General features: G+C 41.9%; 1 protein-coding gene across 1 annotated transcript; it reads left to right on the top strand.

Moving 5' to 3' along the window:
* The first annotated feature begins 5,022 nt into the window (after window positions 1-5,022).
* Window positions 5,023-9,437, top strand: LOC103698644 (FRIGIDA-like protein 4a). Its single transcript, XM_008780683.6, has 3 exons — window positions 5,023-6,121; window positions 8,031-8,206; window positions 8,565-9,437. The coding sequence occupies exons 1-3, from the start codon at window positions 5,233-5,235 to the stop codon at window positions 9,105-9,107; spliced, it is 1,608 nt and encodes a 535-aa protein (XP_008778905.2). The 5' UTR covers window positions 5,023-5,232; the 3' UTR covers window positions 9,108-9,437.
* The last annotated feature ends 6,394 nt before the right edge of the window (window positions 9,438-15,831 follow it).

The following is a 15,831-nucleotide window of genomic DNA, read 5'->3' as shown; positions in this document are numbered from 1 at the left end:
AAGAAAAAAGACTTCCGAGCCAATGGGGAGAACGACCTACTGTGGGATCACCGGAAATCGTCTCTGGACGTCGCCGGGAAGACTCAGTTGCAACCCAAGAAGAAAGAGAAGAAAACGATAGCAACAACAAGGAAGCAAGACCTCCTTAGGGCTAAGTCGGGAGGTTTATATAGACCCTCCCGACGGCCCAGGTCGGCGAAGCTAAAATCCGACTCCCGCCTAGATCTCGCCACGTGTTGGCCCCAAAACCCGAAGCGACACATCTAACCTGAACCGACGCTTCAAATACGAAAATGAAAAGGCCCCTTATCGGATCCCGAAACCCCATCATGAGCTCACCGCGCGAGGCAGCCTCAAAGGATGCAAGGACGTCGCCCCATCCCCCCTCATTAAAAACACCATCGAAATGCGCAAAACGCCGGAATAATTTAAGGCTTCCTAACCCCCACCGGCGCAACTAAAGCAATTACTTCCCGCCTCCGAGCTCGCAAACGGCTCGAACTCGGAAGTCGGAGGGTAGTGTTGGGGAAAATAGGTTGTTCCAAAGTGATGAGAGCACAAAAGTGCGACCTATATGTCACTAAAATTAGTGTTATTGCTAAACCAATAATGATAAATTTACTGGATTAATATTATATTTAGGTTTGACACAGATTATCATAAATTAGAGATAAAATGCACATTGAGTACAAATTTGACTTCAGAAGGATCTCTTCCCAGATCCGACCCAGTTGAAGATCGGGTTCGGGTCCAAATCGGGTTCGGGTCCGAGTCGGGTTCGGGTCCGAATCGGGTCCAATTTTCTTATGCTTTTAGGAAAGAATTTTGGGCAAATCTAAATTGACCATATCATAACTATGAGGTGCTGGGTGACCCATGACTTGAAAGACTTGCAATTGACCTCCAGTCAGAACAGATGACCCTACAAGCCAAATTTCATATCATACTATTTTTTTTATATAACTAATTGGACGGAACTTGGTGTCTCCCAGCTCCCTCTCAGGAGGGCAAAGAAAGGCCCAGACCTTCTTCCAAAATTCAATTCCATTGCAGAAACTGGCACATGACCCAAGCCATCTTCAAGCATCCACCGCATCCCCAGCTCCTTCCAAATCCTCCACGCCAACGCAGCCAAGCTCCATGTCGGCTTCTCCCCGGCGATCCCGCGTCCGTGAAGGAAACTCGAGCCTCCCAAATCGGCAGCCATCAAGGAGCCACCTCACGGATCGCATCCAAACCTCGAATCCCGCCATCATCCCGCCCGGATTCCTCCGCATCCAAGCATCCGTGCCAGCTCGGCCGTGATCCAAGCCGGATGATCCCACGGCAGCTCGTCCCAGCTTCTCAGCCATGCGCCCATTCCGGATTCCCAGCGAGCCCGTGATCCTTCTTCCGCATTCAACGCCCAGCTCCTTCCCAAATCAAGCGTCCACACATCAACCTCCCGTGATCCCAGCAGCGCCCAAAGAAGGAACTCCGCGCCTCCCTTCCGCATCAGGCGTCCGGCGATCTCGCGTCCGTGGCCAAAGAGGGAAGCCGTCCGGAGCACGCCCACCATTTCCTCGTCCATCCCAGCATCCCAGACGACCCATGATTCCATTTCAAGTGCATCTGCGGCTATAAGAGGGGAAGGAGGAAGAGGAAGAAGGTGTGCTGGGTTTTGGGTGGGAACCAAGAGAGGAGAGAGCTTGGAGGGGGTGGTGACCGGCGGGTCCTGGGCAGGGTGGTGGCCAGCGGGTCCAAAGGAGAAGAAGAAGCTCGGCTGGGATCGGGTCCAAAGAAGAAGAAGGAAAGAGGCCATCGGCTGGTTCGGGGATGAAGAAACAGAGAGGAGTGTTGATGCTCTGTTTTCAAACAGAGCACATTCCTTTGTTTTGTTTTTTTTTTATTCTTTTTCTTTTTCTTTTCATATTTAGTTTTATTTTTAAGAGCAATGTTTCATGCTTAGTTTTATTTTTAAAGAGCAATGCTTTATGTTCAATTTTATTGAGAGCAATGTGTTTTGAGTTTGAGTTTTACTTGAGAACAATGTTTTAAGTTTTAACTTTAGAGAATTTTATTTTGGTGGAGTGTTTTACTTTTAAGATTGTATTTATGCTGAAATTTTAATTTCTTTTATGCAATACATTAAATCTTCTTTTATGAAATTTATGTTTGCTTCAATCCCCTTAGTTTCATCTATTTTAATTTTATGCCAGAGCTTTATTTTTCATTAAAAATGCTTTTTGAATCTAAGTACATGTCTTCTACTTAATTTCAATTAAAAATCATAATCCGGTAGACTAGAGAATCCATCAACATCTCCGAAATAATGTTTTCCTTTTATCATTCAAAAATCGATTTCAAATCCGAGTGAACGTTCTAATTTTTATGCAACTCCAATCGCCTTCCTGTGGATCGACCTCTTACAACCGCTATTCTTCGAGTAGGAAAGGTAAGAGTAGAATTAAATTTTAACTTTTGTTCGTCGGTTCTAACAACGATCTGTCTAGCATATTTTTAGATAGGCAGGAAAGGACGAACACAAAGCACGTGAGCGTACCACCGGCACATGATCGAAGGTGCCCGACCTCGGAAGGCGCCCGACCTCGAAAGGCGCCTGACCTTGGAAGGTCCTTTACCTCAAAGACCAGATCCCCCCGACCGCTTGCTATGGTCATATCCTTCTGAAGCCCGGCCAGATACCATGCCCTGCCACCGCCACTCACCCATTAAATGCGCATGGCCCCTGTGAACCTCCAGCTTACTCAACAATTAATGCACCTAACCCCTGCTGTCTATGGATCCTCGGTCTTTCACGGCAAGTCAGCTCGGCCGCGTTTGGTCAGCCGCGACCACTCTCTGACACCGACCTCATCCTCTACGGCAAGGCATTAATTTGCATGATTACGGACCAGTTTCTGCGACGTGCTCAGTTATACGGCAACCTGCTCCCCTCACATCACAGGTAACCCAGCACCCCACTATAAAAGGAAAATCCCTCCGCCATGAAAGGGGGGACCAAAAAAAAGAAACAAAACTCTGGACAGATTGCTCCTGCTTGTATTTTTCCTCTCTGACTTAAGCATCGGAGGGCCAGCGCCGGAACCATCGGCCACCGGCTTCTTTTTGCAGGCTACCAGGGACATGTCGCCCACCGACGGGACACCGCCTGAAGACCTTCGCCGGAGCCCTGTTTCCTCAGCCGACGGCCGCCCCCGGGTCCAATTTCCAGCAACAGTTAGAGTAATCAACTCTTGTAAAGCCGATATGTTCAACACCTTGGGATCCTTCGGCAAAAAAATTGTAAGCGTGTGAAGGATTCACTCCAGCTTTTTCCATCTGATTAATAACCATCATATGAACATGAAGTAGTTTGTGATGCGACCTTAGCATTTATGCCTTGTCAGGACTTGTTAGAGAATGATTATGATCAATGATAATTTTACTCACAACCCATAAATTTTTACGATCAATTTTGAATTCAACACGAGCCATGCAATTAGTTCTCTCGATCGCTCGTGGTTTCTTAGTTATAGGTGTAGAATGAGAACCACGAGTATCTTCTTTATTGCACAAAAATGTTCTACTCTGTATGCTTCCATCCTTTCTGATCCTACGGTGACTCTTGCGAACACTAAAACCAACTCTCTTCGCATATGAGTTATAAAATTCATATGTTTCTTCTTTTGAAGTAAACAACATACCAACTTTTGGGTTTGAATCTGAACCAACAACTATCTTTTGCAATGAATTTTCATCTTGAATAGATATCTATCAACATCAAATAATATAGAAAAAATAATATGTTATGTTCTTCAAGATAAAAAATAACTATAGTAATGCATTCAAAAGTAGTACATCAATAATTATAGTGAACTTAACTAATATTAAAATTATATCTAAAAAATTATGCATGAGTTATTCTTATTATATTATTTCAACTTGGTATAAGTATGTATTATTTGAATATGTTATATGTACTAGCATAAGTACAACGTAATATGCGGATATCGACATATATAAAGTAATATAATTTTGCATTGCAAATAAGAGATGAAACATAGAAATATATTTAAACTAATACCATAGCTTTTGGTGAGGAGAGCTCGGTCTTCCAAATGGGACTTGTACTAGAACTTAAAATCTCATCTCTTGAGTACTCTTCCAGCTTTGTCCTAGCATAATTTATGAAAAGAAGAGAAGAAAAAAATTAACAAAATGATAAAAAAACTTTTTACTTTTTTCTGATATAAAAAATTATTTACATACCATTCCTCAGATTCCATGAACTCTTAGATACAAAGATCTTTAAAAAAAAGAAATTTGAAGGAGAAAGGAACTCAAGGAGAGAAGGATAGGAGAGATGGGTTGGAGAGATGGCTTGATGAAGAATTGGATAGAAGGGAAAGCTCGACGAAGAACAAAGAGGATATGAATAGTCTCTCTTTTTGATACGGGGACATGAGAAAGAAAGGAGATATGGTGGTATAATTATTTTTCCTAATTGGAATAGAGGAAGGGATGGGAGGAAATGCTGGTTTAAATAAAGGAGAAAATGATAACGGTGCATTTTGGGAAAGGAAAATATGGAGGTTAGTGTGGGTTGGGTATTTGGGAATGAGAGGGTGGGGGGCATTTAGAAACATGGGGCGCTGCGGGGACTTAAGGCCAGGTGTGGGAACTTTTGTGTACCATGCTTGGACGTGGCCGAAATAGGAGCGCTGCGGGGACTCGAGGCCAGGTGTGGGGACTTCCGTTTTTTTTTAGATTTGCGTACCATACTTGGACGTGGCCGAAATAGAAGCGCATACCATACTAGATCGTATGGTACGTGCACCATATGATTTTTGTTCAGAGTTAAGGGAACAAAAATAAGAAAACGGTGCAAAAATGTTTCTCTGATAAGATTATAGGATTTTTTCTAAACGCTGAGCAGCAAAAAAGGCCGCCTAGTCAGCATTGGTGGCGAAGGCAAGAGGCGATGTCCTCCGGTGATCCCAATAATTTGTATCTTTTAACATCCTCTCTCCCTTATCCTGTACAGCCGGTAACCGCAACGCGTCAACACCGCATTCGCTGGAGCACTAACAGTACTCCGACTCCTCACTCGAGCCCCTCTTTTTCTTCCCTTTTTCGCCCCACTCGGTCCCTTCCCCTCTCCTTCCTTTCCCCTTTCTCCTCTAGGGTTAGGGTTAGGGTTAGGATTTCTTTACTAGGGAGAAGAGATCGAGTGATCCAGTGGATCCAGAGATGGGTTCGGCGGCGGCCGCCATCCCGAGCTCGCTGGTGCAGGAAAGCTTCGAGGAGCTGGAGAGGCAGCGGGAGCTGATCACGAGCTGCACTCTTCTGTGGAAGGAGCTCTCCGACCACTTCTCCTCCCTGGAGCGCGACCTTCAGCTCAAGTCCGAGTCCCTCCGTTCCAAGCGCCAGTCCCTTGACCTCTCCACCCAGCGCTCCCTCGCCTCCCTTCACCACCGCGAGCTCTCCATCGACGGCGCCGTCGCCCTCGCCCTCGCCAAGGTCGACGAGCGCCGCGACGCCACCCTCCTCGCCCTCTCCTTCCCCGTCTCCCCCCTCGACAGCAATAACGACCACGATCTCCCCGGCAAGCTCCGATCTTTCTGCAGCAGGATGGACTCCGACGGCTTCTGGGACCTCGTCGTCTCCAAGCGCAAGGAGGTCGAGCTGCTCCGATCGGAGCTCCCGCTGGCCCTCGCCGATTGCATCGATCCTCCCAAGTTCGTTATGGACGCCATCTCCAAGGTCTTCCCTGTCGATCGCCGTGGGGCGGCCACCAAGTCCCCCAACGATCTCGGCTGGGCCTGCGTGCTGATCCTGGAATCCCTGGTCCCGGTCCTGGCGGACCCGGAGCTGGGAACGGCCCGCCCGCTGGTGACGCGCAGTATGAGGGAGCGGGCGAGGGAGATGGCGGACGCGTGGAAGGAGGGCCTGGAGCAGCGCGGGGGGATCGAGAGCGTCAAGCCGCCGGACGCGCACACGTTCCTCCAGCACGTGGTGTCCTTCGGTATCGCGGCGAAGGAGGACAAAAACTTCTACCGAAGGCTCGTGTCCAGTTTCGCATGGCGGAGGCAGATGCCCAAGCTTGCCCTCTCCTTGGGGCTCGAGGATAGAATGACTGGTATTGGGCTTTTCTTTTTTTGTCTTTTTAATCTCTCCAATTCCTCTGTCGTTTACATTCAGATGTCCTTACTTCTCTGTTTCTATTGGTACCGCTTCCCATACGCTTAATTTGGTTATCAGAACTTAACAGCGGGAACAGGGATTAGTAGTTGGAGCATATAAGGGAATGAATTCATGTTATTTTTGTGGATTTCTTGGGTGATATATATTGCAGTTTGGGAAACAAATGGACAAGTACAATTATTGTTATTGTAAAATCTAAGACTCTCCTCTTGCTTCAGAGAGAGGTGCTGTGAATTGAGAGTATGCTCCTCGTTATGTGGATCTGATGTTTAAATTAGAGGTTCTCATTAATATATCTGTATGCGCCTTCTGGCTCACTTGACAATAGGGAGTTTAAGATTTGGTAATTCATAAATTCTTTCTGGTGATAACCTGTGGAAAGATTTGGTGTGTCCCCTAAGATCCTTGTTTTTTTTGCTTTTACTTTCAAAGAATTGGAGGATGCTAGGTCAGAGTCTGGATTGTAAATGATTAAGAGGGTTTTAAGACAATCGTTGATGCATTAACTTGGCTTAGAATTTGATGGGGAGTAAAAGAATCTCTCAACAATCTCGATCTTGTTGTCTTTATGCTTATCTACTTTTATGAAAACCTGTGATCCCCTACTGGATGCGATAACAAAGTCTGAATGGGAGTAACAATGAAGAGAATGTTACATCACTGTGTTGCATCTTCTTGCCTTGGAAAACCAATAAGGAGCAAAAGCTTTTCGACAATATTCAGATTGTTATAGTTTGTGTTCATTAGGAGACTAAGAATTAGTGCCAACAAGCATGTAGGGAATGGTAGAGGTTTGGCTCCACAGTCCTTGTTCCTTGTACCTTTGCAATACTCTGCGGCCCCATGATCTTGTAGATGTCATCTGCCATCTCTTCTGCATCATATTCTGTTTAGGTAAGAAGGTGGGCCTGGGGAATGTTTCAACAGCACATGTTTTCATCAAGATGGTCTTTGTTGTATCTGTTACATTAATAGTATTATATCGACGTTAATTATGTAATCGTATTGCAGACACCTGTACATTGTCATAGAAGATGGATTTGGGACCTTATATGATAATTTCAGACCTATATGACAGCAGCAGGATGCATTTTTTTGTGGTGCAACTGCCTATGGATATTATGCTGTTATGTTTGCGCTGATCCATTAGTTTCCAGTCTCTATTAATCCTTAAATACTTCCTTCTAATTTATCTCAGAAGTTCCATTTGCCCAGCAAATTGCTCTCTAATCACATCAACACAAAAAAAGGCATTTATACATGTCTTTATGAGGTTTCACCTAGTGTTGGGCCTGTCAAATATGGTGACTTGCATAAATTGTAGTCTATTTGATAATTCTTTATTTGTAACAGGCCACTTCTCACTCAAGATGCCAATGAAAATCTGATTTTGCATTATATATTTATGATCCTTGGACAAGGACCTATATTGCAAATGTTGATGGCTGAGTTTCCAGATCCTGAGAATGAAATTGTTGATGTATGTAAGCATTACTGGGCTCGTAAACATATTACTAGATTTCCAAATTTTTGTGAAAACATGTGCTACTAATTGCTTTGTGCTATCTTATATATTTGATAAAATATGTATAATCATTTGTTATGAGCTTCACAAGTGAGCTGCATTCTCTATATTCTTGGTCTTTACTTCACAATGTATAATTATTTGTCATTGGTCTTTACTATTGGAGTGTTTTCGGGCTTGAATATTAAATTAAGTGGCTGGCAGTAAAACAAGATTCTGCTTCTGACAGATCACTTCTTCTGCCATTTTTTTTTTGGGAGAACAATGTTGTGTTTGTTGAGATACTTAAGTTCAAAAATCATTGTGCTTTTATCTGCAGATATAGTTGAGGAACTAATTAGTAAGGGTCAACAGCTTGATGCAATAAATTTTGCCTGCGAGGCTGGTCTTCAGGACAAGTTCCCTCCTGTACCATTACTGAAATCCTTTCTGAAAGATTCAAAGAAGGGTACCTCTTCAAGCTCAGAGGACCGCAACAGCTCTGGGCAAGCTGTGGTATGTCTACTTATTGCTTGTTTTGCTTTGTTATGTAATTTTAAAATAAAAAAAAAAATCCCCATTTAGATCTTCAACCTCTAGCTGTTTCTTTGTGGTCTTTCTAGTAAAGTTTGCTTTTAAATGTTTTGCTATTATGTGTGAAATTATCTTTTGAGCTGCATAATTTATTTTTTCAAGCTGAGATATGTTATTGTATGCCTGACCCCGTCAAATGGTTCCATCATTTGGCTAGTGATAGTCTAATCATGAGATTGGATTGAATCTAGTCAAAGAATGCTTTATTCAGATTCTGCAGTTCATATGTTATTCTCCATGGATGTAGGAAGTTAGAGAACCTCAATTGTTTCCATCGCAGGGCAATGGCAGCCGCAAGGAACAGTCAGCACTCCGGGCTGTTATGAAATGCATTGAGGACCGCAAACTTGAAGCTGAGTTCCCCTTGGAAGGCCTCCAGAAACGGCTCAAGAATTTGGAGAAGGCTAAGGTAGAGAAGAAAAAGCCATCTGGATGTGGTCCGGCCAACAAGCGCACAAGAGCCAATAATGGGGGGCCAATGCCTCCAGCCAAGGCTGGTCGGCTAACAAACAATGCCTATGTGTCATCTTTCCCTGCTGCTACGACATTTGTGCGATCGCCATCAGCCCATTCGACTTATCCAGCTGCTGCCCCTCCTTATCCTTATGATAGGCCAGCCGGACATGGGGTCTATGGCAGCCGAAGCCCACCAACTATTAGGGACCCATATGCATTTCCGACTGAGGAGGTAGCACCTGCTGCTCTTGGTGCATCTTACCCACCTGCTCCAATGAACTATCCTGCCTATGGTGGTTACAACAATGGTCTGGCTGGCTATGGCAATGGATTAGCACCAGGATATCAGCAGGCTTATTATCGGTAGGAATGGCATCAAGGCTTTGGTAAATATTGGATCAGTGATAATCACTAATTATCTTGCTTGATGGCCTATTTTGTAGTGACTAACTACAAAGGTAGGGTTGTGTGCGCTTATTAGATGGTTTGCCTTTTAGTTCTTGTTTAGATCTGTTGTATTCTGCATTTCCTTAATGCATGTAAATGTTTATGGATGGCAACTCGGACATGTTTAAATCCTTGATGACTGAACACTGGACGTATCAAGGTGTTTGAAATATTGCGGGACAAGCTCTGGCATTATGTAATCAAATTGCAGTTTCATCTATATAATATTATGCACATCTATGGAAACAAAGTCTCCGCATGCTTTCCAGCCTGATGACCTTGTTATCTAGCTGCATGTTGCATTTTATGCTTAAATTTGTATGGACTCTCTTTTCTGATATTCCCAAGGCTATCTTATACTTGATTTCGTATTTTTTCCATGCCCTCTTTGTTATGTTGTCTTTCTGGTGACATGTCATGGCTGTAGGTCATTTATGTAAAATCCAATTTGTAGCTTTCTGCTCACAGTACTGTTATGCAGATCCTGAAAATTTTCTGGCTAAATATTCTTTGGTGTGACTTAGGTGGCAGTTGAGTTGGATACAGATGAGGTTACATGAGTGTTAGGTCAAATATTTGCAAACTTAAAACATCAATGCCTGAATCTGATTTTTTTATTAGATAAATAACCTGATTTATATAATTTGTTTAATAAATTAGTCATAGGTTAAGTAAGTTTTAAACAATTTAAATGAATATAGGTTGGATTATAGTCCAATTTAGTTATTAATTGGGTCAGAAAAGGTTTAACAAGTCCCAAGTCTAAACATGAGCTCGATCTATTTAATAAATGAGTTCAATCGGGTTGATCCGTTTATGGCTTGGATCTCAAACTTGAATCTGCTTTAAACCCAGTTGGTTCCAGATCTGGTTGTTTGGAAAGTGGATCAATATTTTAGAATACTTGCGTCCCATGCTTTAGAGTTTATCATCGCTTCTAAGATCTGTGCCTTATAATACCAGCCGTTTTCTTTTGTGTGTCCATTTTTGACAGTACGATCTCCCATTCTGTCCTTGACTTATTGCTCTCTCTCTCTCTCTCTCTCTCTCTCTCTCTCTCTCTCTCTCTCTCTCTATCTCTCTCTCTCTCTCTCTCATCTCCAAGTTAATCAAGGGCTTAAGGCTTGCTTCCCTCCACCCCCCTTACCTCTTTAATAAGGCAACAATGTCTCCCCTCTCTTGCAATAGTTAGGCAACTCCTTTTTCCATTTACAATAGCAGTTAGGAAATCATGGCGACCTTTTTTATGCGGTAAGATTTTAGTAATCAATCTTAACCCAATGGCCATTTTTCTGTTGTACATTTACTAACGGCTGCCTTAGTTCTTGCAATCAGAACCCCCACCTCTCAAATCTTGTTGCCAAATTGAGTCTGACATCCTCGTTACCATGTACCTCTTTGGTTAACATCTAACACCATTAGGTTTCATGTTTAAATCCTACAACCAAGATTTTAGATCCTCTAGCATTGTCGACCCTGACATCCCCTTAGTGCATGGACTCGAACTGATTTCGTTTTTGCAACCCAAGATTAATGTTTTGGTTACAGAAAGTGCATTCTGAAATTTGGTTTTGTTGCTGATGAAGCCTCCGTTTTTCTTCTCAATATGAAGGATGAATGTAATGTTCTCTCTCCCCCTGCATATTTTTCTCTCTCTAGTTTCCCCTCAATGGTGGCTTTGCCTCCTAATACTTCCTTGAATCTATGGCCTAGAAGTACAAGCCCTATTGTCCTGGACAAACTTCCTGTCTAAAATTGAGCACCTTTGCTGAGCATTGTGGGGCTTTTAGAGTTATTCTTCTTAAGCATGGAGTGACAAACATTGAGGTAATTTTTTTTTCTTTTTCTTTTTTAGTGTGGAATTCCATCTGCTTGTAAGATATCAGAATAAAAGTCTGCTTCTTTGTAATGTTGATTGGTTTTCATTCATCACCACCTTCTTCTCCACTATGGTAGCTTTCATTTTTATGCTTTCTTTATTTCTTATAAATTCTCTAAGTGCTTTAACATCATTCTTATTTTTATTTGTTCTTGGAAGATACCAAGATCAAATTAATTCTGGGGGGTTTGGACGTGGCACTGGTAACAACCAACCAGATGGAGGGAAATAGAGTTCCAAAAACTTGATCTTTGAAAAGGCTGAAGTAGGGATGTTGGAATAGATATATCGAAAAGAATGGTGAAGAGAAATTATGCCCTGATCCCATAATTGTCTTTGAGAAGCTCTATTGGTAGAAATAAAATTGCAACAGAAGTGGAGTTATATTGGAAGGCCGAAGGAACAAAGGTTGTATGATTTCTTAGACATACACAAAGATCAGGTTGTAACTTGTTTCTAGAGGTGTTTATAAAACAAGTTTGCATCAGCCAGTTCAGAATCAATGTGTTGTCCAACAAATCTGCCCTAATACAGAGTCAGGTTTTGGGGCTTGCAGACATTGATGTTCCACGTGATTATTTAAACATATGGGATATCATTGGTAATTCATTTGATTCTATAATGCTGAAATGTTAACAAGATTGCTGGTGTAAGAAGATCTTCTTTGTCAGAGTTGAATTGTCAGATCATTGTCAGCTGCTTCTTTTTATTCAATTATGTGTATCCATATTGTTATATTTAGATTTTAAGTAGAGAAGACTGGAGAACCCTTACACCTGGAAACCTGTCCATTTATAATCAATTTCATACATCATACAGTAACTCTTAGAATCTTAAATATGATGAAAAATAACAAATAGGCAACTTGGTAATGCAAAATAAATCATTGCACTTGTATCCAACAAAAAGAAGAAACTAATATTACTGCAACATCAAAGGCACATAGCATTCTTGTTGACAAAATCAAAATAGTCACCATATCTTGGCAAGGAAAATTGTGAAACTCTTGCTTGGGCCGATATATTTAACTCAAATGAACTTCATCTTCATGGTTGTAATTACCACCCTTATAGCAGCAACCAGATTAGCTTCCATATCAATCCACAATCTCTTATTGAGCATGCAACTAAAGTGCTCATGGTATATAAGCAGAGGATGAAACATCAAAACCGTATACAACAACTATAAGGCATAAATTCATTGCTTTTAGTTCGGCAAAATTGATACAACTATGACCTAAAACCAACTAAACCTAAACATATTTTTGATAATAATCTATCAAAGAATTTTTTGTATTGCATTGAACCCATTAGTGAATGTTTTGACACTAAATGATTATTGCACATCATTTTCCTTGTGACAAAAAGGTTTGGGACCAAATATGCTGATTCAAAATACAAACTGCAACACCTGGAAGTCACTTTTCTAAAGATCAGGTATATCCTCTGCTAAAACCTCATTCCTGCAAAACCAAATTATTAATCAAATTTTTATCATGGGAGTGCACATCAAATAACTTAAATTAGAAAGAGCTATCTAGAGCTGAAAATTTAATGAAAATTAGAAAGAGCTATCTAGATCTCTTTGTCAAATAGGTGCATCACGCAAGATAACAATTATATCTTTTACCTCTTGAGGGATGTGCTTATAAGAGTGAAAATATTCCACTTTTCTTGGGGAAATAATTCATGATTGTGTTTTTCAATAGATGAAGTAATTGCCCACCATCCATTTTCCTCCAACTTCACACGGAAGTGAGCTTTACAATTAGTCTTTGTAATTGGTCCACCTTTCTTTGGAGTAAGCTCATTCCCATATCACACTAGTTGCTGTTTTATTCCTATAATCCTTTTATAATTTTGGATCACCTCCACAAGCATACTAAAGGAGCGTTTATCTCCTCTACCTTTTTGATGTACTCGTTTGCTGGACCCTTGATAGTTCTAACACCAATTTCTTAGCATGCTTGTAAAAATTTCTGGCATCTTCTTCCAAATTAAATTCCATATGCATATATAGCACATCTTTTTTATAATGAATTGCATATGTGCACATGGTGCATCAATTTGACTTACAAAAAGCCATTCGTATCATTGGCCATATCAGCAACTACTCCATCACCATTTTGAGAAGAGCATTCCAAGCAGCAGTTGTTTAATACTTCTTGTGATGTATAAACTTCATCTTCTACAATATGGCTTCCAACTTTTTCCATCACCATCAAATGATTGTGTGAAACATTGAGAATGCCTTCCGGATAGAATAGGCGGTCGTGGGCAATGGTGGCCCGATCATGGTGGCTATTTAGGGGATGTGCTAAGTCTCTGATGCTCAAATAGAGAAAATAAGATGTCATTTTAATAGAGCAATCAAGTTCCCTAATCAAGATTTGTAAGATACTCGAGTAGAGTGGAAGCTTGCACTTGTTGGGATTGTAGAAAAATGTTTCGAAAAACTCAGGATGCTCCTCACGGGTTAGCTGAGTTAACTCAGCCTAACTCGAGCGAGCCTATGATTGTTGAATCGGCCCAGGAAGGAGGCATGGTTTTTTTGGATTTTGAAGCGTAGAAGGTTACCAAAGCTAAAGGTGAAATTAAAAGAAAAACCATTGCTCCTCCTGATCATGATGTAGCAGTTACAAATTCAAAGAATCCACCTTAACGAGAAAAAAGAAACGATGTTGCCTAAGGAGACAACCCAGGAAGGGGGGGGGGGGGGGGGGTGAATTGGGTTTTAATTAATTATTGACCAATCAAAAATAAAGTGAGTGATTAACTAAATCTATTGCAAGTGGATTAGTTATATCACTAGATGCAATGAATGAAGAGAGAGAAAGAGACAAAGAACAATACAAACACAGAGAGGTTTATAGTGGTTCGGAGCCAACACTTGCTCCTACGTCCACTCCCCAAGCCGTACTTGGGAGTTCACTATAATTCCTAGGATTATAGCCGGTTGTTTTGCAAGTTCACAACCAAACTTGTTGTTTTCACGAGATCACAACGAACTCGGTCGGTTTTGACAGGCTCACCAACTAGAACCAAACGATTGTTTTCCTGGGGTGACAATCAAACCCAGTTGGTTTTCTCCAATTCACCAACCACAACCTTACACCGTTGGTTTTATCTTTGGCTCACCAACAAACCTTACAACCCTTGATTCAATCCCCTGATTGAATCAAGTACAAAAGGGAAGAGTTTAAAGTTCACAAGTAGAGCTTCTGAAAAGCAAATATAAAACAATATAAACAAGATTGAGTTAGAAGCTCTCAAACAGATTTGAGATGAGGAAGTGGAGCTTCTCGATTTTTGAGTTCCTCTTGAATGAGTCGGAGGATGGAAAACAGCCGGTAAAGCTTTGAATGCGAAGGAAACCTTTTTGGTTTGAGTTGAATGCACTTTCCCCTTCTCTTGCTTAGATTCACTCTTGAGATGCTCTTGGTGGTTGAAAACCTTTAATGCTCAAATGGAATAATTCTCTTGTTGTCTACTACTATTCACTCTAGCTATTTAAATGATTCCCTTCGAAAAATAGCCGTTAGAGAGGAGATTAGAGCCGTTTTGATCCGTCTTCACATTCTGACAATATATCCGTTGGGATCGGAGTCGGCTCGCGCGATCTGGAGTCGACTCGGCTGTTACTGGAGTCGACTCGCGCTATACTGGAGACGACTTGACCACTGTTCCAAATTTGAATTAAAGTGCCTGTTTTGTCCTGGAGTCGACTCAGGCCAGACTGGAGTCGACTTGCCAACAGTTGGAGATGACTCGGGCACTTAGGAGTCGGCTTGTTCTCAGAAATCTAGAGAACCTATTTTCTGATTTTCTTCCTCGAGTCGACTCGGGTTAACTTGGAGTCGACTCAGCTGACTTGAGAGGCGACTCGAGGTCTTCAGAAGACGTCTCGCTCTCAGAGACCGAAAAATTGATTCTGTCTTTTGAATTGATCCACCTCGGAGTCGACTCGGCTAACTTGGAGGTCAATTCTGGAACACTTGGAGTCGACTCGTTCACAGGATCTCTGAAACTGATTCTCTGCCTTTCAGACTGCTTTCCTCTGTCAGTCGACTCGGACAAACTGGGAGTCGACTTGGCTGATATGGGAGACGACTCGTAGTCTTTGCGAGTCGGCTCGCTGACAGGGTCTCAAAAATTGATGTTCTGTCTTTTTGTCTGCTTCCCTTTGGAGTCGACTCGGGACCATCTGGAGTCGACTCGCCAAGCATCAGAGTCGACTCGCAACCTTTTGGAGTCGACTCACTAACAGGGTCTAAAATCCATCGTTCTGTTTTTCTGTCTGTTTTCAATCGAATTCGACTCGGAGAGTTCCGGAGTCGACTCGAGCTTGTGCCAGAAACTTCAAGTGTCCCGGAGTCGACTCGCAAAGTTCAGGAGTCGACTCATGATGCAGACTTTGGTTCAAATAGAGTTCAATACTTAACCAAAATATTTTGAACCAAAGCTTAAGGCACTTAGACAGAAATTTATAAAGATTTACCTGAAACACTAGATTGAATTCATTAGAACAACATAAGACATACTCAAATGCTTTGAGCTCATCAAAATCAATTAGGGAATACTCAGTCACTCCACAATCTCCCTCTTTTTGATGATGACAAAGCATTGAGTATTTGTAAACTGAATTACTCATTCAAGAAATGATTCAAGGTAAAGTTTTGAAATGAATTCAAATGTCTAGTCATTTAGTATATCCAAAATTGAAATGTATGAGTCAGTAAACTCTGAAATTAAAGCTCCCCCTTTCA

This window comes from Phoenix dactylifera, chromosome 9 (assembly GCF_051530095.1).
Source record: "Phoenix dactylifera cultivar Ajwa chromosome 9, Ajwa_hap1_PhDact_Kaust_v1.1, whole genome shotgun sequence".
Taxonomy (NCBI): domain Eukaryota; kingdom Viridiplantae; phylum Streptophyta; class Magnoliopsida; order Arecales; family Arecaceae; genus Phoenix; species Phoenix dactylifera.
The sequence above is the reverse complement of the archived record's forward strand: the minus strand, read 5'-3'. Positions and strand labels throughout refer to the sequence as shown.